This window comes from Theropithecus gelada, chromosome 7b (genome assembly GCF_003255815.1).
Source record: "Theropithecus gelada isolate Dixy chromosome 7b, Tgel_1.0, whole genome shotgun sequence".
NCBI lineage: Eukaryota > Metazoa > Chordata > Mammalia > Primates > Cercopithecidae > Theropithecus > Theropithecus gelada.
The window spans coordinates 70,738,258-70,764,636 of record NC_037675.1 but is presented as its reverse complement, the minus strand read 5'-3'; the positions used below and the strand labels follow the sequence as shown (position 1 = coordinate 70,764,636).

The 26,379-nt window shown below is 51.4% G+C and overlaps 1 protein-coding gene across 2 annotated transcripts in view; it reads right to left on the bottom strand.

Annotated features, from left to right (window-relative positions):
- Positions 1 to 9,280: 9,280 nt before the first annotated feature.
- GALNT16 (polypeptide N-acetylgalactosaminyltransferase 16) overlaps positions 9,281 to 26,379 on the bottom strand; it is a 96,575-nt gene continuing 79,476 nt past the window's right edge. The window contains exons 10-16 of one of the 2 annotated variants that reach the window (XM_025392890.1): positions 25,814 to 25,940; positions 24,971 to 25,063; positions 22,798 to 22,881; positions 16,466 to 16,607; positions 15,652 to 15,777; positions 11,488 to 11,627; positions 9,281 to 10,402 (exon numbers count right to left, since the gene is read on the bottom strand). In XM_025392890.1, the coding sequence (XP_025248675.1) occupies positions 11,490 to 11,627; positions 15,652 to 15,777; positions 16,466 to 16,607; positions 22,798 to 22,881; positions 24,971 to 25,063; positions 25,814 to 25,940 (710 nt within the window). In that variant the 3' untranslated portion in view covers positions 9,281 to 10,402; positions 11,488 to 11,489. Of the gene's footprint in view, positions 11,628 to 15,651; positions 15,778 to 16,465; positions 16,608 to 22,797; positions 22,882 to 24,970; positions 25,064 to 25,813; positions 25,941 to 26,379 lie in introns of both variants that reach the window. The other variant, XM_025392891.1, reaches the window with a different exon arrangement.

The following is a 26,379-nucleotide window of genomic DNA, read 5'->3' as shown; positions in this document are numbered from 1 at the left end:
GCCTCACAACCTTCCCTCCCGGCCCCAATATTCAGAAGGTTTTCAAAGCCTTGTTGGAACATCAAGTCTCCTGCGGAACTCACTTTCCTTTCTTCACAAGGTAAAAGCAAGTGCCATGAAACAAGGTTTCAAAGCCAGACCAGCAGTCTTCCACTCAGGAACTAAGTGGGTGCCGGGACTCCCCAGCCTCCTTTCTCTGGTTAACTTCCCACCATTTCAGGCCACCATGTCTGAGCTGAAAAGTCTTGCCCCGATGGCCGGAGAAAGTCCTGACCAGCTGGAAAATTCAAAACTTTAGGGGCCAGCAGCTCTGGCCTGCCCAGGGTCGCATAAACATATCCCCAGGATTTCCAGACTCTGTTTCCAGTGTACAAGGCCTGACGATGGAAATTTTCCTCTTTGATCTGCCCCCACATCATACCCATTTTTCAGCTGAGAACAGTGAGGCTCAGGATGCCTACGTGGTTGGCTGAAAGTCTCCCAGCTCAGAAATAGCTGGGCCAGGCTGGGCGCGGTGGCTCACGCCTGTAATCCCAGTACTTTGGGAGGCCAAGGCGGGCGGATCACGAGGTCAGGAGATCGAGACCATCCTGGCTAACACGATGAAACCCCATCTCTACTAAAAAATACAAAAATTTAGCCAGGCGTGGTGGCGGACGCCTGTAGTCCCAGCTATTCCGGAGGCTGAGGTAGGAGAATGGCGTGAACCTGGGAGGCGGAGCTTGCGGTGAGCTGAGATCATGCCACTGCAGTCCAGCCTGGGCAACAGAGCGAGACTCCATCTCTAAATAAAGAAAGAAAAGAAAAGAAATAGCTGGGCCAGAGCTACAGCAATTGTTCTCTTACTGTAAGGCTGAACTCTCCTCTCCATCCCTGCTGTCCAACACAGAAAAGCAGCCAAGAAATAACTGAGATGGACACATTAGGTTATAATAATTTTAAATAAGCCTCACTGCTTAATGAGCATGCAGAGATCCAGGCACTTGGTGGAAGCTGTGGGGTTCCACAAAGCACCCTGGAGCCTCCACCTCAAGTGGACAAAGCCACAAGGCAGGGTACACACGGGTCTGAACAAGCACAAGATGTCTGAGGACAAATAAGGCACAGCAGAGAACCTTGAGGCCAGAGGGACATTGGGAACAAATAGTCCTGGCCAGGAGGCAGGGAGAAAACAGGCCATGCTGGTCATAGCCCTGGGCCCTGAGCCAGCTCAGTCAGGGGGCTCACCCTCCCTAGCCCCAGAGAAGATGCCTGGCCCCAGGCAGACCATTCGCAATCGCCTCCAGAGCTGCGTCACAGGACATTGTATTCTCAGGTCTACCGTGTCCTGTACTCCCAATTTCCTGCCCTGTGACTTTATTATTTATTTATTTATTTATTTAGAGATGGAGTCCCCTTCTGTCACCCAGGCTGGAGTGCAGTGGTGTGATTTCAGTTCACTGCAATCTCCGCCTCCTGGGTTCAAGTGATTTTCCTGCCTCAGCCTCCTGAGTAGCTGGGATTATAGGCGCGCGCCACCATGCCTGGCTAATTATTGTTTTTTTAGTAGAGACGGGGTTTTGCCATCCGTGCCAGGCTGGTCTTGAACTCCTGAACTCAGGTGATCCACCTGCCTCAGCCTCCCAAAGTGCTGGGATTACAGGCATGAGCCACTGCACCGGGCCCCCTGTGACTTTAGGTGCTTCAGCCTCTCATCCTGTTTCTACATCTGCAAAATGATGACTGTGGAAACAACCTTGGCCCACCCTACCTCTGTTCTAAGAATCAGCCATGTAAGCATATGGGATGTGGGGACAAGAGCTCTCAGCCTGTTAGAGCTTTGCACAGGGCCTCAGTGTCCTCAAGTGCAACATGGGGATAACAGCGCATACACGTCAATGTTCTACGAATATACAAACTGATGTGTGAAAGGCAATAAGGAGCAGCAAGGAGCCTGGACCCTGGATCAGACTTCATGATTTTAAATCCTGGCCCTCCATCCTGCTAGATGGGCAATCTTGGGCAGATAGTTAACTTCTCTGGGCTTTAATATCTAGTTTGTAAATGGGGTGGTATTGAAAATACCTGCCTGATAGAGTTGTAAAGATCAAAGAAGATAAAATGTGTGTCTCAGTGTTTGGTCAGTGACTGACAGGACCAGTTATAAATGTCATTGAATGGAGTGCTCATAGAAAGGACTTTGCCATGTAACTGATGGTAAAATGTATGCCCGTCCTGCAGGCTGGAGGATGCAGCATGGATTCCTTGATTAATCGATCTTCTGAGGCAGAAACTCTTCTAGAATGAAGTCAGCCATATGTGGCTGGTATTGGGGAAGAAATTAATAAATCATGCAAAGCGAGGCTGGCACGTGGCAGCTGGCTCAGCGGCAACCCTCAGCCCAGCCCAGTGCCCACTCTCCCTCCGCCACAGAGGGATCCATCACTGCCCAGAGCTCTGTGGCAGGCATTTTGCTTAGCAGAGGCAAGGCCCGCAGCACCCAGCTCTCTGAGCCTTCTGCACCACGTGCTGACACGTGGCCCCTATCAGGGAACCAGAACCCATCTCAGTCACCAAAACAGTGGCTCTCAAACCTGAGCGTGCATCGGAATCCCCAGGAGGCTTGTTAAACTCAGAGGGCTGGCCTCACCCCCAGAATTTCTGATTCAGTAGGTCTGAGTGGGGCCCAACGGTTTGCATTTCATTTCTTTCCTTTTCTATTTTTTCTTTTCTTTTTCTCTCCTCTCCTCTCCCTCCTCCTCCTCCTCCTTCTTCTTCCTCGTCCTCTTCCTCCTCCTCCTCCTCTTCTTTTTCTTCCTTTTTTGAGACAGAGTCTCATTCTGTCACCCAGGCTGGAGTGCAGTGGCACAATCTCGGCTCACTGCAACCTCCATCTCCTGGGTTCAAGGGATTCTCCTGCCTCAACCTCCCAAATAGCTGGGACTACAGGCACTTGGCACCATGCCTGGATAATTTTTGTATTTTTATAGAAACGCGGTTTCACCATGTTGGCCAGGCTGCTCTCGAACTCCTGGCCCCAAGTGATCCACCTACCTCAGTCTCCCAACCGGCCTCTTTTTTTTCTTTTCTTTTCTTTTTGAGATAGGGTCTCGCTCTGCTGCCCAGGCTGGAAGTGCAGTGCTGCAATCATAACTCACTGCACCCTCAATCTTCTGGGATCAAGTGATCCTCTCACCTCAGCCTTCTGAGTAGCTGGGACTACAGGCATGCGCCACCACACCTGGCTAATTTTAAAATTTATAGTATAGATGAGGTCTCACTATTTTGCCTAGGCTGGTTTCAAACTTCTGAGCTCAAGTGGTCCTCCCACCTTGGCCTCCCAAAGTGCTGGGATTATAGCCAGGAATCACTGTGCCTGGCCAAGAGTTTGCATTTCTGTCTTTCTTTTCTCTTTTTTTTTTTTTTTTTGAGACGGAGTCTCACTCTGTCGTCTGGGCTGGAGTGCAATGGCACAATCTCAGCTCACTGCAACCTCTGCCTCCTGGGTTCAAGCGATTCTCCTGCCTCAGCCTCCTGAGTAGCTGGGACTACAGGTGTGTGCCACTACACCTGGATAATTTTTTGTATTTTTAGTAGAGACGAGATTTCACTGTGTTAGCCAGGAAGGTCTCGATCTCCTGACCTTGTGATTGCCTGCCTCGGCCTCCCAAAGTGCTGGGATTACAGGCGTAAGCCATCGCACGAGGCCAAGAGTTTGCATTTCTCATAAGTTCCCAGCTGAAGGCGCTGGTCTGTGGGACCACTGACAGATGCTCCTGTGGGAGTGAGTTTAAACCTAGCTGTTTATCCTTCGGCAAATTTCTTCTCTCAACTGAGCCTCCCCTCCTCATCCATAAAGTGAGTGTATCCGAACCTACCTCGTTGGGGTGCCTATGGTAGCCTTACTGAGATTCTGGGTACCCAAAAAGTGCTCAATCTGTGTCAGTCCTCAGCATCACCAACACGTTGTTGTTGAGACAACTAATGAACAGGGAGGGTGGAGTTGTGACGATATCAAACTTGTAAGAAGTGAGAGGAAAAATGGACAAATGTATATTGCATGCTTTCTGTATGCAATGTACTAATTCCTAAATGCCAAAATGCTTTATCATTAAAAGACAAAACAAAAACAAACCCAGTTAGAATGCTTTATCTTTAATTAATTCATTCAGGAAACAAACATTTGCTGTAAGTCTGAGAAGCAGGCTCTGTGCTATAGCAGTGGGAGGTATGAAGCTGGAGCAGGCAAGGTTCCTGTCAGCAAGGAGCTACAATCTAACAGAAAAAAGAGGATGAGACTAGAGAAGACAGGAACATGCCACAGCATACGGAGGAAGGTGATGACAGGCTGGGAAGGAACACTCAGCACACTGAAGAAGCAAGCTGGAGAGGTTCTTTTCAGACAGGTGGGGGATCAGGAAGGGGTTCCTTGCGGAAGCAGCATTTATTTGTCTGGGAAAATGGGTAGCATTAACCCATGGAGTTAACAAAGTATGAGGCAGAAGAAACAGCAAAAGCACAAACAGGAGAAAGCAGAAAGCAACTTCACACTACATGACTTAGGTCAGTTTGGCTGACTGTAGGGTGAGGAAGAGAGAGTGGGAGCTGAGGTTGGCCTGGCTGTCTGCTGTCAGGCATTGGATAGTTGTGACCATCAGTGGTTCACGGGCTCCTCCGAGAGCATTCCACGTCCTTTGTGGGGCAGGTGTTCAGCAAACCACTGTGGGCTTGATGATGGGCGTGATGATGATGCACAGGTGTGAGAGCTTGCATGGTCTAGGAGGGGGAACCCCCAGGAGCTCTAAGCACTGCCAAAGCCAGCTCAGCTTCCCAGCATCCTTCAGAAGGAGAAGTCAGTCCCAAGCCCCCACCTGATGGCTGCAGGACCAAGGCCACACCGCACACCCAAGAGAAAGCCCCCAGTGCCACTCTGCTGCTCCACCTGCTGTCCCCACAACTGACTGTGACCTGATTTAACCTTAGCATCCCCCCACTCTCCTACCCCCATGGAGACCAAGGCTCTGGAAGGCAGAGTCATCCTGGGCAAGGGGCAGCCCCTGCCCTTGTGAGCAAAGAAACCTGGGGCTCTGCAGCTGCCCGACAGAGTTGTGGGACCAGAAGTCCACCCACGGGGAGAGCGGCAAGCCTCCTGCCATGCTGAGAGCGGTCTCTGACTCAAAATGTGGGGAGGGGCCCAGAGACCCCATTGAAGTGGCCCTACAGTAACTGTCTCCAGAGACTTTTACCTCCTGGTTCTCCTGCCAGAGAGTCCCTCACACTCTACCGCCATCCCTGGTTTCCCATCCAATTGAGGGTCTCCCAGCTGGGGACTTTCTCCACCACTGCTGGGCTCAGACCTTCAGGTCCAAGATGTGGTCCCTACATTCTTCTGGCTCCTGGGGAATTACTGTAAGGAGTACAAGGGTAGCCTTCTTTCCTCTTGACTTCTCCCTCTTGTGGTGAGTCCAGTGCTGAGCGTCAGGGTACTCAATCCGGAGCCCAGCTCATCTTGACTCTCTCCTGCACAGCTGCCCCTCCCTGGGCCTCCAGCTCTCCTTCCTGGTGCATGGGAGTTGAAGACTTAAATGTGCAAATGCATCACTTGGGCCACTCAATACAAACACAGGAATTTTGAGCCTCCCAGTCTTGCTCACACCCAGGAGCATACAGGTCTACAATCCCTCCAGGGATACTGAGCAGGTTATCTGGACCACATCTTGAGACACATATTTGAAAGACAAATCGTTGAAAGACAGGCTTTGTTTTCAGATGGCTTGAGGGGATCAGAAGCAACCTGAGAGCATGGCAAAAACAAGTCTTTCCTGGAACACCTCCACTATGAGTATCGTTCTCTCCAGACAAGCCTCACTCATTCCCATGACTAGTCCCACCTTCCCGAAGGAAGAATACCGAGTCCTGGAGGAACGGTCCCTAGCTCAAGAAGCACAGGCTGTGTCTGTTGGGGTTGAAATGGCTCCCATAGCTTCCTTCTAGAATTCTCCTGTTGTAAAGGCTGGTCTACATCACCATGATGCTGCCTGCAGGGTAAAAAGCCCAGGCCACCCAGCAAGGTGCCAGCTGAATTGCCAACTCTGCTAGTGTGGCCAGTGGACTTCACCGGACCTTATCCAGCCCAACCTTTATCCAGCCCTGAGGCAGGCATTGCCTGGAATGTCATTTCAAGCTGTCCTGGAAGCACTGTCTTCTGGGAAGAGAGCACCAGCTCACTGACACCCTGGGTGAGAGCTCCCTCTCCTTGCTCCCATAGCTCCTGCCTTCCCCTGTAGCTTTTATCATGTGGTATCACAGTTGCTGCTGATTGGTCCATCTCCTCTGCTAGAATATTCGTTCTCGAGGGCAGGGACCATTTCTGTTTTGTTTACATTTGTGTCATCCCCTCTAGCGAAGTGTTTGGCATGTAGCAGGCACTCAGAAAATGTTTATTAATAACAGTAATAACATATCGATTAAGCATTTGGAAAGGGCCAGATGCTTTGCGATCAGGCTTCACAAAAAAAATCCTTTAGGGCTATGAGTACCCCATTTAACAGGTAAAGAAATCAAGGCTGAGAGATGAAATAACTTATTCAAGAGCTTGGCCGGGCACGGTGGCTCACGCCTGTAATCCCAGCACTTTGGGAGGCTGAGGCGAGCGGATCACAAGGTCAGGAGATCGAGACCATCCTGGCTAACACGGTGAAACCCCGTCTCTACTAAAAATACAAAAAAATTAGCCAGATGTGGTGGTGGGTGCCTGTAGTCCCAGCTACTCGGGAGGCTGAGGCAGGAGAATGGCGTGAACCCCGGAGGTAGAGCTTGCAGTGAGTGGAGATTGTGCCACTATACTCCAGCCTGGGCGACAGAGTGAGACTCCCTCTCAAAAAAAAAAAAAAAAAAAAGAGCTCACAGCTGATAAATGGCAGAGTAGTGAGGGATCCAGCTGACTGGGTATTTTTTTAAAATTTAATTGAATTTTTATTTATTTGTAGAGATAGGGTCTCGCTATGTTGCCCAGGCTGGTCTTGAACTCCTGGGTTCAAAGGACTCTCCCAACTCAGCCTCCTGAATAGCTGGGACTACAGGTGTGAGCCTCTGTGTCTGGCTTGAATGGGTCTTTAGAGTCCACGCCCCTCGTACACTCTTCTCCACGCTTCACAGGGCTGAATTCAGCAGGAGAAGGTGTCCTCAGATGGCTCTGGAGCCTCAGTCCAGGTCAGCTACTCAGACAGCCCAGCTGCCAGGCCAGGAGAGAGTAGGCCCTCCCCTGCTCCATCTCCAGGTCTTTCCTAAGTGCCTGGCAGTGAAGACCTCTTCCCATTAGAGAAGCTGGCTGGGTCGCCCCCTCCTTCTGGAGGAGCACTGACTCAGACCATCACAGGGACACACAAATACCAAACACACTGAGAACATTGTTGGCAATGAAATTACAGACGTTATAAATGCCAGCCTTTCCCTTCCAGGTTTCCTTTCCTGTTCCCTGGTGGGAGAGGACCACACCCCATGCAGTGCTGGGAGACATCCCCTGCAGGCCTTGGGGTGCTGGAACCCTGGGAGGACAGTCATATTGTCCAGGTTGTTTCTCCCAGCTGCAAATGCAGACAGCCTTCCTGAGGGGCCAGGGGGAAGAGCCCTTATAAAAACTGAAGCCAAGTCACAGAGGCCCAGGGATCCAGGAACTGCTCCCTGCTGTACAAATGGGAGTCTGGCCCCAGTGCAGAAGTCCCTCCTGCCGCCCCGCCCATAGGCTTTTGGGGGACTCTCCTGCCAGTGACTCAACTGTTAATACCGAGCCTGGGGCTTTTGCTGATTCCTCTGGGGGCTGGCTAAAGGCTGACAGCCTTAGCTCCCAAGAAAATAACTGGGTGGCACAGAAAATGGCCTTTGGGAGAGGTAGGTTTGGAGGAGAAGGCAAGAGGAGAGAGCCTGACTCAGGAGGAACAAGAACCAGAGCCCTCCAAGGCTGAGAGTGAAAATAGATGGAGAGTGGAAATGGGGCTCAGTGCGCCAGGAGGGAGCCCTGAGTAGGCGATGGGTGGTGGGCTGTGCTCCCTGAGAAGATGGAGGGATGGATGGGGGGATGGAGACTGCAGCCAGGGTCTTTTACAGTGACTTGCCTCCCAAGCCCAGACCAAGCTGGACATTGTAGCCAAGGCGTATTCTCTGCAGCCAGCGAGGGCTTTGCTCCAGGCTCTTCAGGCCCAGGGGTCAGAAGTTCTGGGTAACTCCAGATCAGCAGCCCTACGGCAAAGTGGGGCTGAAGGCAGAAATGGCTGCGTCCAGGAGAAGCTAGTGGTGTGCTGGCCTGCCGACCGCAGTTCATATGTGTGTTGAAGCAGCGTTTATTTTTACCTGGGTAGGTTCAGCTTCTGATCACAGATATGGTGGGGGTTTTCCATTGGTTTCCATGGGAACATTAGGCAGAGCATCTGCTACCCAATCAAGCAAAGCTGGTCTGGTAAGACTCTTTTCAGAATTATTTTGCTGTTTTTACCCAGGAAGTGTGTCCTGCCTGAATTTGTACCACTGCCTTCTTGTGTGGTAGAGCAGGGGAGGGCAGCTCCAAGGGGACAGGGCTGGCTCTCAGGGAAGGAGAGAGGGCTGGCTAAAGGCAAGCATGGCGGCAGGGCCATACCTATTTGGAGAAGCAATTTGCTTTCCATTTCTTTTTTTTTTTTTTTTTTTTTTTGAGACGGAGTCTTGCTCTGTCCCCCAAGCTGGAGTGCAGTGGCGCGATCTCCACTCACTGCAAACTCCGCCCCCTGGGTTCACGCCATTCTCCCGCCTCAGCCTCCTGAGTAGCTGGGACTACAGGCGCCCGCCACCGCGCCCGGCTAATTTTTTGTATTTTTTAAGTAGAGATGGGGTTTCACAGCGTTAGCCAGGATGGTCTCGATCTCCTGACCTCGTGATCCGCCCGTCTCGGCCTCCCGAAGTGCTGGGATTACAGGCGTGAGCCACCGTGCCTGGCCTTGCTTTCCATTTCTAAGCCCCAAGTAGGATCCTGTGATGAGGCCACAGGAGCCTGGACTCTGCCCGACCTGAGCTGGTTCCTGGTTTTGGTCCAAGGCCTGCCCTTGCAGTAGGGCCACCTGTTGGCCCCCACCAACAGGAGCAGTCAGGAGTTCCTGGGGCACCACAGGGCATGGAGGCCGACGAGCAAGCTACCAGGTGCAGCAGAGGGCTAGACTTGAGCACGCACAGTTTCACTTTTACAGAAAGGAGGCCCTGACTTCCCCCAGGAGGCGGCGGAGGGTGGTGCTGAAGGGCTAGGCCTGGAGGCAGAAAGGAAGGCGCTGGTGCGTGTGGACATGTAAGAAGTGGTTTTATTCCAGGTGTGTGTTTCATAAAGACGAGGTCCTCAAGGACAGCTAGTGGCACATGCTTTGGTCAAGAAGAGGAAAAGCAAAAACAGAATAGGGCTGAGTTGCCACAAGGGACTGGCTGATAAGTGCAGAGCCTGATCTGACCACAGCAAAGGAGAGACCCTTTTGAAGGCCCCCTGGCCAGCAGTCCTCTTATATTCAAGAGGAGAAGCCCCCGCTCCCCAGCCCCAAAGGTCCATGCCCGAGTGTGGCCCAGGCCTTCTAGTCCATCCTCTGGGGAGAGGCCTTTGCCCTGGGCCCGGTTCTGTCCTAAGCTGTGGCTGGAGGCTTCCCAGATGAACAGGGGATCTGAGGCTGCACCTGGCTGTGGAAGAAACATCACAACAGAGGACGGGCAAAGCGTGGCCCTGGGGGCGAAGGGCCCTGCACTGGCAAGTCCAGGGGTGTGCACTTGGGCATGGGAGCGCTGGTGAGAGTCAGGAGGCGAAACTGCTGGAGAGCCCTCCAGAGCAGGTGCTGCGGACCACACACACTCGGCTGCCGACCCCAAGGGCCGCGTGGAGGGAGCAGGCGATGGCAGTTTGAGCACACCAGGGAGGAAGATTAGGGGGTGGCAGCTTGGGCAGGCAGTGGCTTCAATCCAGAGCAGAGGTTCAGGCCCTTTGGGGATCAGGGACCTCTTTTAGAAGCCATGGACTCTTTCCCCAGGAAAATGCATGTATGCACACACATGCAGTATTTTAGGGACAATTTCAGGAAATTCCTAGACCTTCTGGAATCCATGAACTCTACAGGTGTGTGGATCCTTGGCCTATGAAAGACAGGGGGCTCCTGTGGTAGGTATATCTGCCCCAGGCTGGTCTGCTTTGTAGGGGAGACCCCCAGGGTCCTGGTACCAACAATCCTTTGCCCAAGAGCCAGTGGGGCAAGGGAAGCAGGGCGCAGGGATAGCAGGAGCAGTTCCAAGACTAGGCCTTGGGGTAGATGTGTGAATGTGTTCTCAGCGGCTGTGAAAAGGAACTGGGAGTTCTCTACACAAACAGGAGCCACAGCCAGGCTCCCAGCCCAGTGCAATAGCTGACACTTCAAGAAAATCCCTCCTGTAGCAGGGAGGGGAATAAGGGTGATGTTGAGCCCTAATGACTTAGGGGCTGTTCATGGTCCAGAAAGGAGGTTCCCTTCTTTCCAACCACCCTGACCCATGATGCTGTATTGACAGAGGCCAAAACCTTTGAGAAAGCAGGAGTCAAAAACGACAAACAAGGCTGGGGCTACTCAGGGGTGTGTGTGGCTACCCGTCCTTTCAGTGGGTCCTGCCCGCAGGGACAGGGCACTAGCTATTCCAAGAGAGAGGTCTCAGCCTGACACATGGCCAAACAGAAGCGGAGTCTGTTTAATAAACTATGCCCGAATCTTCCCCTAGAGATCCCTCTGCAGCCTTTTGCTAAGAATGTGGGCACCCTCAGGCACAGGACCGGAGGCACAGTGCCGGGCTCAGACCCCGGGGCTGGTAAAGTGTGGAAGGGACTGCGCCCTGGGTAAGAGAACTTGTTCTTTTGGTGCTTTGCTGCTCTTCTATCCATGTTCATTTGCAAATTACCCATCCTTTGCTGCCAAGATACCATCCGTCCCCACCCAACCCAGTGCCACCCTGGGCTTGGCATCACTGACAGGTCACCAGGCTTCTCACCTCCTTCCTGTTCTTTACCTGCTCCTGCAGGCTGCCCCTCTCCCTTCAGCCTCTCCATCCACACTGCCCAATTCCCCCAGCCCTGCCTGCCCACACAGCTGGGCCTCATGACCCAACAGACCCCTGTGTGGGCTTCTGTCCTTGCTCTCTCCAGGCAACAAGGGGAGAGACCACACACTATTGTCCTGGCCCCAAGAAGCGCCAAGGGAGAGGACAAAGAGCCAGGGGCACCTACTCAGTCTCTACCCAGCAACAGTCCAGCACCCTGACCATCTCCTCTCCCGGGGTACGGCCAGGACAGCGCTGAGGGCATCGGGGCGTGCCCGCCTGCGCCCTCCTGGAACAAGCTTTGGAGAACGTGTGTTGTGGTGGGTATTTGCTGATGGTCCCGGCGGAAATGTGGGAGATGGGAACAGCCTGCTTTGCACTCCCCCACCCTAACCCCCTTCCGGTCCCAAAGTCTCATGCAAAAGGTACAGGAGGCCCCGGGGCTACCGTCATGTGTGTGGCAACAGCTGCCACTGCTGGGCCTGGGCGTCAGCCTGACACTTGCTGGTCACCAGCTGGGCAGGCTTCGTCTCCAGGCAGAGGCCACTGACTGAATGCTGGATGAAAGATCCTTTTCTCCTCCATTTCTAGGAGGAACGGAGATGGGTTAAGAGAGGAAGGAAAAAACAATGATTTAAAAAAATAATGTTGTACTTTCATTTCACATGCATGTACTCAACCCTTGTATATAACTAGGACACATCCCCCTCCTTTTTTTTTTCAGGCATGATCTTGTTCTTGCAGTGGTGCCACCATAGCTCACTGCAGCCTCGAACTCCTGGGCTCAAGCAATCCTCTTGCCTCAGCCTCTGAGTAGCTAGGACGATACATGCACACCACCATACCCAGCTAATTTTTAATTTTTTGCAGAGACCGGGTCTCGCTATGTTGCCCAGGCTGGTCTAGATAGATCCACCTGTCTTGGCCTTCCAAAGCACTGGGATTACAGGCATGAGCTACCATGCCCAGTCATGCCCCTCATTTAAATCAGGCTGTGTATTCCTATGTAAGAGGCTGCCCCCATCCTACCCTAACACCAGATTTAAGCCCTGCCCTTCCCAGCAGGGGTCTTGCTTCTGTAGTTTGCAGAAGTTCCTGTCCAGATCAGATGAGGCAAAGCAGAAGTCCCCTGTGTTTATTTACAATGTAGCTTGGTTGCCACGTGCAAATCTGCATTTCTAGCTTCTGTGTAGTTATTGGGCCCAGTTTCTTACATGGCATCAGTTGCTGGGGCTGAGGATTTGCCCTCTGCTTTAGATGGGCTCTTGTTCTTCAGGTCACCATAGATCCTGCCTGGTCCCGACTTTTCTCCTATTGGGGTTTTCCCACCAGCTCCCTGTAGGCACTCGAGCTTGTCAGTCCTGGCCTAGGTAAATCTTTTACTTCTGCAAACATGATTTCTTCTTCCTACAGTCCTAAGCTTCTGACCTGTGAGGCCAGTTATCTACACCCCCTAGTGGGAAGCTGCCTTCTTTGTAGGGATGAAGTGTGGGGCCAGCAGGGTGGTGGGAGACTGGACGTCTCGCATCAGAGTCATGCAGGGGCTCCTGGTCAGTGCCTTCACCTCCTGGTGCCTCCCCGTCCCCGGGTTTGACAAGGGGGAGAAGAGTTGCTCCTGTAGAACATTAGGGAAGTGCCCGGGTGGAGGATGGAGTGTTGCTTGGAACATTTATGAGAAGGGATGAGAGGCAGAGACCTAGGTTTCAAGGCTCAGGGAAAAATAATAGTAAGATAGGTCCATTTTGGGTTTCTCTCCTATTTGCCTCCCATGCAACCACCTCCCCTCTTCCTTCTCCTCTCATTCACTGTGTCTTTGATTAGAGGCAGGAGTGCTCGTGACCATGTGGAGGAAGCCCAGAGGGCTCTGAGGGCAGTGGGTGGACAGGGAGCAGCTGGGGGGAGAGAGATGAACCCACCTGGCTGCAGGGATAGGGCTAGGGCTGCAGGGGGTTGTGCACACAGGGTGGAAGGCAGGTGTGGAGCCTGGGCTCCCAGTGGGAATGCAGGGATGTGAGGGGTAGGGCCAAGACTCAGCCTCTCTGGGCCCACATGGTCTCCGCAGGAAGCCTAAAGGTCAAGGGCCTTTGGATCCCCCCTCCTATTTCTTCATGCTCTTCTAGTCCTTGACATTTACCTCACGTAGGCCAAACCTCCAGCAACGCCCAGCTGGAGAGAGTATGGCCATCCTCACCCCAAGGAGTCTTGGTGCTTAGTGCCACCTCAGCATCTAGCCTTCTGTAATATAGTGGCTCACTCCCTTCTTTCTCTTCCACTAAAGTGCAAATTCTCTGGGGGTCAAGGACCATGTCCTTTCATCCTTGTGGCCAATATGATCTGTACATTCTCTGGTACAAGGTAGGCACCCAACGTCATTTTGTTTTTGTTTGTTTGTTTGTTTGTTTGAGACCAAGTCTCGCTCTGTCGCCCAGGCTGGAGTGCAGTGGCACGATATTGGCTCGCTGCAAGCTCCGCCTCCTGGGTTCAAGCGATTCTCCTGCCTCAGCCTCCTGAGTAGCTGGGATTACAGATGCATGCTACCACGCCCGGCTAATTTTTGTGTTTTTAGTAGAGACGGGGTTTCACCATTTTGGTCAGGCTGGTCTCGAACTCCTGACCTCATGATCTGCCCACCTGAGCCTCCCAAAGTGCTGGGATTACAGGTGTGAGCCACCGCACCTGGCTGTCATTTTGTTTTAAGATGAATGAATGACTGAATCACCCAATCATTAGGAAGTGCTCCCTAAACAGCAGGATTCTCATTCTCACTTACTATCAGTGCTATTAGGCACAATCTCAGGGTTTCCTGACTCTCCAGGCCGCTCAATTCTGGGCTTGTCTGAGAAACAATATCACATCACCCACTGTCCCATCTCCACATCTTGGTTCTTACAGATTCGTTGTGAGGTAGGCAGGGGAGGGAGCCTCTTATTTTGTAAGTGAGGAGACTGAGTGAAGGGAGGGGAAGGGAAGACTGAGCTGGGGCCTGCTGCTCCATCACACCAGGTCTGAGGTACAGGAGCCTCTCGGATACAGGAAACCCACCTAGCCTTGGAAACAGGACCAGCAGGGGACCAAGAAGGACGGCCGGATTCCAGAAGGCATTGGCAGTGGGATAGCTGCTCATCCTGGCCTCCTGGGAGAAGAGGGGCACAGGTACCCAGAGTGCCATCAGGAGCCTGGCAGGACTTGCAGGGGCAGAATGAATGGGGCCAGGGAGATTCCTACACACCCCATAGGCTGCGTCAGCACAAGGGGGGAAATGGGTGATTCAGCCCCAGAGGGGCAATTGAGTGGAGGTTTGCTCGGAGATAATTCCTCAGTGGGAGAGGGTGGGCGTGGGCTCAAGGATTTGCCCTCAGAGAGGTGGGTGCTCTAGATGCAAGGGACACTGCAACAGCCCCACTGCAGGGCAGGGCCGAGGGTGGACTGCATCCCCCCACCATCCAAATGTGCTTCAAGTGTCCCACAGGTCCAGCAAGTGGGCTAGGCACACAGATCCCTCAGACACACACAGGCTGGAGGGAGAGGATGTGGCTGCTTTCCAGAATGGCACAGCAAACTGCTGTTCATCCTTTAAAAAACGTGCCGACTCAAGCAAAGAACAGGGGGGTAGGTGGAAAACCCTGCAGGCCAAATCAGAGAGGGAGCACCGTCCTCACTGCCTGCACCGACGGAGGCGGGCACAGGGAGGGCTTCCGAGGAGCGTGAGCAGGGGAAGCGCTGGAGCAGCCTCTGAGCCTTGGGTCCCATTCCCTGGGTGGCAAGGGAGCCCTCCAAGACAGGAAGGGAGCAGCACAGAAGGGAGCTGGCTGGCTCTGGAAATCCAGCCTTTGGTTCCACTGTCACTGGTTGCTGTGTACCCTGAGCGAGTGACTTCACCTCTCTGTGCATCAGTTTCTTCCCTGACCCTGACCTGTCTCCCAGGATTAGTGGTGACAGTGTGCGTGAGAGTATCGGATGAATGGAAAAGGCAGTGCTCACGTGAGGCTGGTCATGCCAGCTTGGACATCACTGTGTCTGGATCTCAGTTTCCCTAGTCTGCCAGCAGTCAAGAAATACTTATTGAACATCTACTATGTGCTGGGTTAAGACTATGTGCCTAGAAGTCACACTGACCTGGGTTTGAATCCCAGCTCCACCCCTTCTCAGCAGTGTGATCCGACTTATATTCTTTAGATTCAGTGAGCCTCAACTTACTCACGTATAAAATGGAGGTAGTACTAGAACCCACGTCACTGGGTGGCTGGGAGGATTAGATGAGATGATCTATTTCAAATTTCTAGCACAGGCTGTCAGTAAAAGCTAACACTTATTTGAACTGTGGTGGTTGTCAGGAGCCAGGCATACAGTGTTAACAAGACAAGTGGTCCCTGCCTTCATGGAGCTCACAGCCTGGCAGGATGGCATTAAACGAATAAGTACCCAAAGAAGTATTTCCTCATGGGCAGAATAATTGGCTTGACCTAGACGCTGACTTTGCTCCCCTCCCCGCAGATCCTCCTCTGAAGGGCTTATTTGAGTCAACCAGGGGCTCCCCTGCCAAGGTCTGCCACCCTGAAGCACGGTCCCCTGGGGCTGCTGGGCCTCTGTGCTGCAGGCAAGGAGACTCACCTGCTTGCCTTCTCTAGGGTTGCACATCTGCAGTATGACCGGGGATCCGGGGGAAGACATTAAGGTGGAGGTGGCAGCCAGGCACTTCCCCTGCTGCTGGATAAGGTGGTCACTGAACAGCCATGCCTGCAAGGCAGGGAGCAGAAAGGCCAAGTCAAAAAGTACAGCGATGGGTGGGGAGATGGGTAGATAGGGAATAAATTAAACACATGGCATATTTTTGTAAGATTTCTACAAATAATTGTAGGAGCTAGGGTGGTTGTATGGGTATTCACTGTACAATTCTTATTATTTTTCTATATGTTTGAATTTTTTGATAAAATATTGGGTTGGGGGAGCTTAGCTGGAGCTGGCCAGAGGGCAATCAGGGCTGTGCCAAGGGACTGCGGGGGATGAGAGAGAATGACAAGACATGGAACCAGGGCAGCCGAGAGCTGCTCCTCACTGGAGTCTCCATGACCTGCTTTAGTTTCGATGTGGGTGCAACACTCATATGTTGGACCCATGTGTGCACAGAAATCTTGAACATTGCTTGTCGCATGAGCTGAACCCAGCTGGATCTCAGGAGAGAACTGGGCACTATCTGGGCAGCACTTCTCCCTCGGCAAGCACAAAGCAGGTGGTGCACACGAGTGACAGGCTGGAAAGGGGATACGAATGTGTAGGACCAGAGTCTAGGGGCCCCTGGCAAAGTGGGTTTGTGTAAGGTGTAGACAGAGGAGAATGAGTAGGGGGAAGTCCCTCACCCCACGCCTGGGCAATGTCCCCAGCTCTCTCCCACTCCCATTCCTACCTGAGGTCCTAAGCAGCTTACCTGGGCGGGCTGGGGGTTCTTGGCAGACCCTCTGCAGATCCCCATTCCAAGCAGGAAGTCACCAGCTGTGTTCTGGCCCTGAGATTCTAAGCAGTTCGGCCCCTGCTTAATGATGCCAGGGAGTGCTTCCTTCACAGGGATCCTGAGAGAAAAGACAGCAGTCAGGCTTGTTCTCTGCGCCCCGAGGCTTACCTTCACCCTCCGCCAGACGCCAGCATCCCATCAGCTCTGGAAGCGCCGAGGTGTCTGCGAGAAGGGGCCTGGGAGCAGCCTGGCCAGCAGGGGAGGGGAGGAGCAGGAGTGGCCTCTGGGAAGGCTGGGCCTGGGCCCCAGGAATTCTTCCAAGTGGCTCTGGGAGCCTCTGCCCTGGAGGCTGGGCCTGAGACAGAGGATGGGGGAGCCATGGGTGGAGCTCAGGCTGGAAAAACAGAGCCCCTCAGTCCAGAAAAAGGAAAGCCTCAGGAGAGCCTGGGGCCAAAATGTATGCTCAATAATCAATCCCAAAATGACAGGGAAGGGGGCGCTTCGAAGAGGCAAATTAAACACAAATATGAAAATGTGTTTAATCTCAGTAATGATTAAAGAGCTACATATCAGAGTCAGCAATGTTTATTTACCATGCATGTACATTTGTACACACACACACACACACACACTCTTAATGACAATGCCCAGTGTTGGAAACAGCTGTGAGATTGAATCTTCTCACACCTTCCTGGTAAGAGTGTTGATTAGCACAGCTTCTCAGGAGGGCAGTGTGCTATTACGTCTCAGAGCCCTTAAAATGCAAACACCTTGGACCAATACTGCCCCTTGTAGAAACATATGCTACAGAAATAATTATAAATGTTGTAAAAGATATTCAACTCAGAGTGATTGATTATATTGAAAACACCAGAAATTTCTAGATATCTAACAACAGGAGCTGGGCTAAATAAATTTGGATTCATCCATAGGATGGAAAACCCTGTAGCCATTAAAAATGACTTATGGCTGGGCATGGTGGCTCACACCTGTAATCCCAGCACTTTGGAAGGCCAAAGCAGGAGGATCACTTGAGGCCAGGAGTTCAAGACCAACCTGGGCAATACAGAAAGACCCCATCTCTACAAAAGTAAAAAAAAAAGTATCCAGGCACAGTGGCACATGCCTGTAGTCCCAAGTACTTGTGGGGCTAAGGTTGGAGGGTCACTTGAGCACAGGTGGTTGACGCTGCAGTGAGCCGTAATGCCACCACTGCACTTCAGTCTGGGCTTCAGAGTGAGACCCTGTCTCAAAGTACATAAATAAAATACAATTTTAAAAAATGACTTTGTGAAATAATACTTGCCAGTATGTAAAAATGTTCACAGCACACTATTAAGTAAAACAGGCAAGTTTTAAAACATTATAATTATTATTATTTTATTTATTTATTTTTAGATGGAGTCTCGTTCTGTCACCCAGGCTGGAGTGCAGTGGCACGATCTCAGCTTACTGCAAGCTCCGCCTTCCAGGTTCACACCATTCTCCTGCCTCAGCCTCCTGAGTAGCTGGGACTACAGGCGCCCGCCACCACGCCTGGCTAATTTTTTTTGTATTTTTAGTAGAGACGGAGTTTCACTGTGTTAGCGGGGATGGTCTCAATCTCCTGACCTCGTGATCCACCCGCCTCGGCCTCCCAAAGTGCTGGGATTACAGGCATGAGTCACTGCACCCGGCCAAAATATTATATTATTATTATTATTATTATTTTTTTTTTTTTTTGAGACGGAGTCTTGCTCTGTCGCCCAGGCTGGAGTGCCGTGGTCGGATCTCAGCTCACTGCAAGCTCCGCCTCCCAGGTTCACGCCATTCTCCCGCCTCAGCCTCCCGAGTAGCTGGGACTACAGGCGCCCGCCACTTCGCCCAGCTAGTTTTTTGTATTTTTTAGTGGAGACGGGGTTTCACCGTGTTAGCCAGGATGGTCTCGATCTCCTGACCTCGTGATCCACCCGTCTCGGCCTCCCAAAGTGCTGGGATTACAGGCTTGAGCCACCGCGCCCGGCCAATATTATATTATTAAAACATTGGTTTTAATAATATAAATCCGGCCGTCCTTCTTGGTCCCCTGCTGGTCCTGTTTCCAAGGCAAGCTGAGTTTCCTGTATCCAAGAGGCTCCTGTGTCTCAGACCTGGTGTGATGGAGTCAGCAGGCCCCAGCTCAGTCTTTCCTCCCTCTCCCTTCACTCAGTCTCCTCACTTATAAAATAAGGGGCTCCCTCCCCTGCCTGCCTCACATATGCACAGGAAAATATGCTTACACACACACACACACACACACACACACACACACACACACCTTATAGGTAATAAACCTGAGGACGCTGCTGGCCCCAGCTGCTGCAGGCTTGCATACCTGAGTTCAGGTTATGTTCGTTCTTGGATTAAGGACTCACCAGGCCTGGGAGTTATGGGAAAGCAGGAGGGGTTACAGTCTAACTGTGTGCCTTCTCTGCCTCCTGTTACCTCTGTCGGTGAAATAATCTGGGCCTGGGGGGTTGGGCCATTATACTATGTTTGGTATTCTTTGATGTGGACATCTGTAGGATCTAGACCGAACCAGGTCTTCCTTCCTCAGGGCTGGCTAGAAGCCGCAAAGTTCCAGAACTGATCTGCTCACAAAAGGCTCAGAGAGACCCTTTCGATTCCTCTCCCACACCCCTGGCAGCAGCCTGTGCCTCTCCAGACTCCCTTTGGGAGGCCGTGCAACTTTCTAGCAGAGGTGGCAAACCGCCGACTGCCAAGCTGAACCTGGACCCTGGACATGGTCTGGCCTGCATAGCGTGGTGGTTGTTGCTTTTAATTAGTTGGCAATATTGAATGATTTTAAGGTTACATAGAAACCTTCAAATCTGAATCTAGCTTCTCTTGAGAAAAATGGAAGATCAGGCCACAAGGAGCTTGCATTCCAGCATGGCACTAATCCGCCGCGGTGAGTAGCCACTGCCCCTCTGAGTGGGGCTTTTGCATCACAGTTTGCCACAGTCCCCACAACTCTCCATTGTCTCATCCCTACCCATTTGACTTATTGACATCACCTGCCTGACCACTGTAAGAATTTGAGTTCGCAAACCCTGCCACGTGCAAGCATGTTGAAGGGCAGGAGCTCCACACTCTCGGCCTCATCTAGGAGCAATGTGTTACATTTCCCTTCTCTGTAGCGACAAGACGGGTACTGAGACCTCTTTTATAACTGCTCAGGGGGAATACAGCACGAGGGCCAGGGGTTGTTCCAGACCCTGCTACTCCCCTGTTGCTTAGGGTGTTGTGCAAGCTGATCAGCTTTCAGAGGTGAGGTGGACACTGACCAAGGTTGGTAATGCCCAGTGATGCTTACGGAAGATACCCTAGGCTTGGGAACAATCTCAAGATCAGACGCAGCTCTGTGGCAGCAGTTGTGGAACAGCTGGGATAGCAGTCATCGCCACCCTTCCCCAGCTCCCCGGCAGTGCCAGGCTAAGCTGTCCTGTTTGTCAGCAGACCTCTAAACTCTGCATCCACTTTCTTCTCTATGGGTCTCTTCCGTGTACACAGGCTGCCATTAGGTCCATTCCCCAAGACACTACTTCTTTCTGTTTGACAGAAAATTGACATACTGGTTTTGTTAGAAGAAGAATGCTTACTGCCATTTGCTTGGAATTACTGTCATGGACATGCCATGTCTACTATGCAACTAGCACCCTCACAAACATGATGTGCTTGTGCAATGCACAGCCTGAACAACAGTTCCTGACAGTCCTAATGCAAGTAATAAATTAGCAGTTGTTGAGGCCAGCTGCAGAGCTCTAACCTGGAGAAGGGGCAGAGCCATGGCAGGCATAGGAGAGCAAAAGCCTCTTCTTTCAGCCTCCTCAGTCTCCCCACTGACTGTTTAGGCAACTATTTAGGGACCCCCTATTTGGAGGAAAGTTGGTATCACTCAGGCCTATGGGTCCCCTTTCTAATCAACAAATTGATCCACTCCTGGCCCCTCACCCTGGGAACTGGGGGTGAGTAATCCAGATAGGAATGAGGTCTGGGGTTTCCATTTTAGCGACAAAAAATTATTTTAACTTTCACACAGTGGCAGAACAAACAGAAGAAGACTTCTGCTCCTCATCGGCGTAGCTGGTTCATCTACTCTCCTGCCTTGTGATCGAGCCAGGTTTCTGAGAGTTATGAGACATTTCTTCCCCTTGGTCCTTGGGGGTGTCATCAGACCCTGTGGAAGGGCACTGGGGTTGGAGAGGAACGGCATTCCCAGGCCTCCCCCACTCTTCCCACAGGCTGCCCAGCTCATGCCCTAGGACTGGAACTAGTGGGCTTCACCCAAATGTTGTATGAACGCTGACACAGCATAAAGAAGTGACTGCTCTTTTTTCTTCAGCGCCTCAGAAATGATGCATCTGAATGAGCACTGTCCCCTACAAGTGATCACTTCAGGAAGTTGCATTTTCATAAATTAATGTTCTTCCCATCACAGCTAGTGTCCAGGGAACTGGGGTTATCTAGGCCACTGACTTTCTCCCAGTGACACTGCCATTGCTCACATTGTTCTGGAACTTCTTGGAAATTGCTCTCAGGGTCAGTTTAATCTCGTTCCTTTACAGTCATGCTGTATTTGGGACCTGGGATTATAATTATCTGGGTTAATCATCTAGCTTATTCACTGCACTTGGCTACAACTTAATGGTGGCTGTTGGCCAAAAATCAAACCTGTCCTCAAAGGGACAAAGATTTGCCTCTTTCAAGGATATGCAAGCTCTGAGGGGTGAAGTGTTCCGGAAAGCCACGGCAGCGTCCTTGAGAGAAAGCTGGCAGTGGTGGGAAACGTGTTCCCCAAGGTGACAGCTATAGAGGGAGCATGTGGCTTTTATACATGACTGAGGTGTACGGACTGTGCAATCTATTCCATTAAAAATATTTACTGAGTGCCCATTTTATGACAGGCACTGTTCCAGGTGCTGGAGATAAAGCAGTGAACAAGCAGATCAAAGCCTCCACCCTCATGGAACTTACAGGCAAGTTCAGGGAGATACAACAAAATTAATTGACCAGATAATGCCGATGATAATAACGGCTACAAGGAACATGAAGAAGACGATGCTGCGGAGGGAGGTGGAGCTGCAAACTCAGAGTGTTCAGGGAAAGTCTCCCTGGGAAGAGGACGTTTGAGTCAAGACCTGAGGAAGGTAAGGAAACGAACCACGTGGATGTAACCAAGACACTGAAAAGGCCATCGTAGCTTATTGCCCACAGTCCTGTGAGAGTGGACACATATTCCTGGGTAAGTACAGCCTGAGTGCACATACCATTTGCATTTTGTTTTCTCATTTGCCAGAGCAAACATTTCCCTGTGTTTTCTTCACAGTTTCTATGATTATAATATTAATTGGTGCATAATATTTGTTTAGATCTATGTATGGTGATTCACTGAACCCAACCCCTATTGTTGATTCTCTCTCTTTCTTTTCTTTTTCTTTTCCCTTCCCTTCCCTTCCCCTCCCCTCCCCTCCCCTCCCCTCCTCTCTCCTTCCTTCCTTCCTTCCTTCCTTCCTTCCTTCCTTCCTTCCTTCCTTCCTTCCTTCCTTCCTTCCTTCCTTCCTTCCTTCTTCTCTCCCTCCCCTCACCTCCCCTCACCTCCCCTCACCTCCCCTCACCTCCCCGCACCTTTCCTCTTCCTCACTCTAACACCTAGGCTGGAGTGCAGTGGCATAATCAGGGTTCACTGCAGCCCTATCTTTCGGGCTCAAGTGATCCTCCCACTCACAGGTGTGTCCCACCATGCCTAGCTAATTTTTTGATTTTTAGTAGAGACAAAGTCTCATTATGTTGCCCAGGCTGGTCTCAAACTCCTGGACTCAAGCAATCCTCCTGCCTTGGCCTCCGAAAGTGCTGGAATTACAGGCATAACCCACTGTGCCTGGCAGTTTCTCATTTTTTCACGGCAACTGTTGATCTACTGGTTAACAGCTTCTGCTTTGGTTGCTTTATTTCCTTAGGATAAGCTCCCAGAAGGGAGAGAGCAGGGCTAAAGGGGACGAATGTCCTGCAGCCTTTGCTATGTAATGCAATGAATGTTGTTTCCTAAGGGGATAATGTCCATTTCTAGGTCTGAGACCATTAAAAATTTGGTTCCCACCACACCTAATTTATAACTCCTAGTAATGCCCTCTCAGTTCCCCCAGAGCCTTCACATGAAGATAAAACCTGGCAACTAGAAAGCGCCAGACCACCGGTGTTGAGGAGATCTAAGGGTGGGGTGGGGACCAGGGTGCTGGCCCCAACCACCCCCTACCTGCCTGGGGGATGAGAAGAAGGGGTGCACTTACGTGAGCTCTGGGTAGACGTTCTCCAGGTACCAGCGGAAGGACTTGCAGTTCATCTTCTTCCTCTGCTCTATCCGCGTTGCCACACTGTAGGAGGAGGCAGGGCTCGGGATTTGGCCTGCCAGTGTGGAAGGCAGCCCCAGGGAGGACGCCAGAGGCCCGTCCCCCAACCCCAGGAGTCAGCCCCCTCTTCCCATCTGTCTCAGGCAGGCAAGGACGAGGAGCCTTCCAGCCTGCCATGTCCAGCCCTGGCCACTTGTCTGATGTCATTCTCTGACCTGCAAGCTCAAGTCAGGTCTCCTGGCTATTCCTCACTCCTTAAATTCCTGCCTGGAGCTCACCTTTCAGGGTGAGCACAGACTATACGGGACCACGTCTTTCTCTCAGCGTCTCACTCCTTGAGACCTCAGTTAGCAGACCATGAATTGGTCTTTATCTGTGCAGAGTTAACGAGAAGTACAGGAGAAAGGTCTAACAGCAGGAAGAGCAAGCTTTAAACATCTTTCAGGTGTGCTGGCAAATAAAACCATTAGATGTGTCCTTGGGACACTGCCACCCTCACCTTCCTCAGGTACACCCACCACAATGGCCACTGGTTGACACCCTCGTCACCAGCTATCTGAGCCTCAGTGTCCTCTACATTCATCTGGGGACACAACCACTCGTCTGAGAAGGCTTTTGTGAGAATCAAGCGAATTAAGGGGACATGAAGCACTTAGCACAGGGCAGGTGCTAAGTAAATGTCAGTTCCTCATTACAAAAAATATTTAGTGACATAACTTTTTTTTTTCAAAAAAAGGTAGATAGATATGAATAAATAGGGAGACGATTCCTTGATGATCATTAATTGTGTTTTCAAACTGTTCTGACCACAAGTTTAAGTAGGAGATAAATATCTTACATTGTAATCTAACATGCCCCATGTACAGTCGGCCCTCAGTATCCCTCAGTATCTGTGGGTTCCGCATCCATGGATTCAACCAACCTTGGATCAGAAATACTCAGGAAAAAAATCCAGGCCAGGTACAGTGGCTCACGTCTGTAATTGCAGTACTTTGGGAGGCCAAGGTAGCCAGATTGCTTGAGATCAGGAGTTCAAGACCAGACTGGCCAACATGGTAAAACCCCATCTCTATTAAAAACACAAAAAATCAGCTAGGCATGGTGGCACATGCCTCTAATCCCAGCTACTCTAGAGGATGAGGCAGGAGAATTGCTTGAACCCAGGAGGTGGAGGCTGCAGTGAGCCTAGATTGCGCCACTGCACTCTAGCCTGGGTGACAGAATGAGACTCCATCAAACAAACAAAAAAAATTCCACAAGGTTCCAAAGCCAAACTTGAATTCACCATGCATTGAGTAGTACATTGAATCCACACAAATGAAGTGACGTGTAGGCATTGTATTAGGTACTATAAGTAATTTAGAGATGATTTAAAATATTCAGGAGGTTGTGCATAGGGTATCCAAATACTACACTATTTTATATCAGAGACTTGAGCATCTGTGGATTCTGGTATCCATGGGGGGTCCGGGAACCAATCCCTTGTGGATGCAGAGGGGCGACTGTACATGTGTAGGTACATGCATGCACACACATGCACCCACAACTGAAATAAGAGTTTCATAAGGACAATACTAACCCTTAACTGCAATCAACTCTCATTTTCTATCCTGCTCTGTGCTAATCTAATCTATAGTGTTCTACTTCTCTCTCTCTTTTTAAATGCTGGTCACAACCCACTAAATTGATTTCACAACCCAGCTGCATTTTGAAAATGCTTAACTAGACCGTAGTCATAACAGTCCGTGACAGGAAAATAGGCTAACAGATCTCAATTTTGAACAGGGGGTGGAGGCAGAACCCCAGATGCTTTCTGCAGGCAGCCTCTTCCTAAGCACTCCCACAGATGCCTGTTTTCCTGCAGGCAGCTGTGGACAGGCAGCTCTTTTTCATAAGTGAGCCTTCTCTCCCCATGCGATTTCATGCTCCTCAAAGCCTAAGTCTTGTCTCTGCATTGCATTCCCTCCCAGGACCCAAAGAAGCCCATTAGAGTGGGAGCTCAGTGGCTGGGGAGGTTGTGGGTGGTTCCCTGGCGTACACACCACTTCATATTTTGCTGGGGTTGTGCTAATGTGGGTAGAGAGAGTCAGACAGTGGAGTTGGAGGGGCCTACCTGCCGAAAGCTTTCCCGATGGCCGAGGGCCGGGCCTCATAGTAGTACTGCTTGTATTCATCCATCCACACTTCTGCAGTGCGCTTGGTGTTCCTAAAAGGAGAGGAAAGAGCAAAATAAGGTCACCAGGGAAGCCACAGGGTTAGTGGTCAGGGTCAAGATGAATTGATCCATGAACGCAGGGCGATGAGAATCTCAGGAGCAAGGTGACACTTGGATGGTATAGATGAGCACAATCCTTTTGGAAGACAGTCTGTCAATACCCATCGACTTTGTAGGTATGCAGCTAGACTTGGGCAGCTGCTGCTCCAAACCCTGTACAAATAAGCATGAGCTTGACAAGGTGAAGAACCATCCACATGTAAGAGGGTGCTCATGACAAGCCCTTCATCCTCCCCTGCCAACCTCCTCAGGACAGCAGACCATGGAGTGGTCTTCTAGGACATTACCCACTCTCCCTTGAGACTAGTGCACCCTGTAGCTGGGGATAGGGATGGACAGATGGTTGATCAAGTCAGGGTTGAGACACTGGCATCCATGACCAGCACTCGGGGCTCAATGAGTGGAGAGCATGGCTTAGTTGGCGATTTGGCCAATTTTCCGAGACTCATATGGACAAAGGAAGTCAAGGCAAGAGAGACCTGGTGGCAACTCCCATAACTTCATCCCTCCACCCCTGAAGGTACCTGCAATCCCAGGAGGTTACCAGAGGGGGCAAATGGGGAAACTGAGGCCCAAGAAGTGAAGTGGCTGCCCACAGTCACATAGCGATAACTGGCAGGGCTGGGGGCTTGGGCCTTGGTGTCCTGCTCCGAGTCCCGTGCTCCTTCCTCGGTGACCTACCTGATGTAGGTGAGGGCATTACCCTCAGGGAAGTTGTAGGGGTGTCGTTTCCTGAAGACATGGCCCACCCGGCTGCAGGGGACGATCTCCAGACTGCCACCACACATCCACACCCTGAAGGAGAGCTCTGCAGGAAATGGTAGCCGTCAGGAGGAGGAAGGGGCTCCTTGGCAAGTGAGGGTGGGAAGGGGCTGACTTCCCTTCCCTTTGGTGTCTCACTGGAGGTACATGCTGGAGTCGGGGCTCCTGGGCCTGCTCAAATGGAGTGCTTCCACTTCTTGCCAATGTTCCTGACTGCCCACTCTACGTGTGCATGTGCACACGCACACACACATATACACATGATCCCTGTGGCCCATTCCGGGAAGAGCAGTGGAAAAAGCTTGAAGGAACAGCAAGAACATAAATAGGAGGAAAACAACCGAACAGCAGCATCATTTCCAGGCTCTGTCTAGAAAGCCCCGGCCAGACATGAGCTAAGGAAAAACACATCTGCTCATCAGCCAGCTCTGTGCACCCGCGAGGTCGGAAAACCAGCTGCCAACCAAACCACAGGCTGCTCCAGC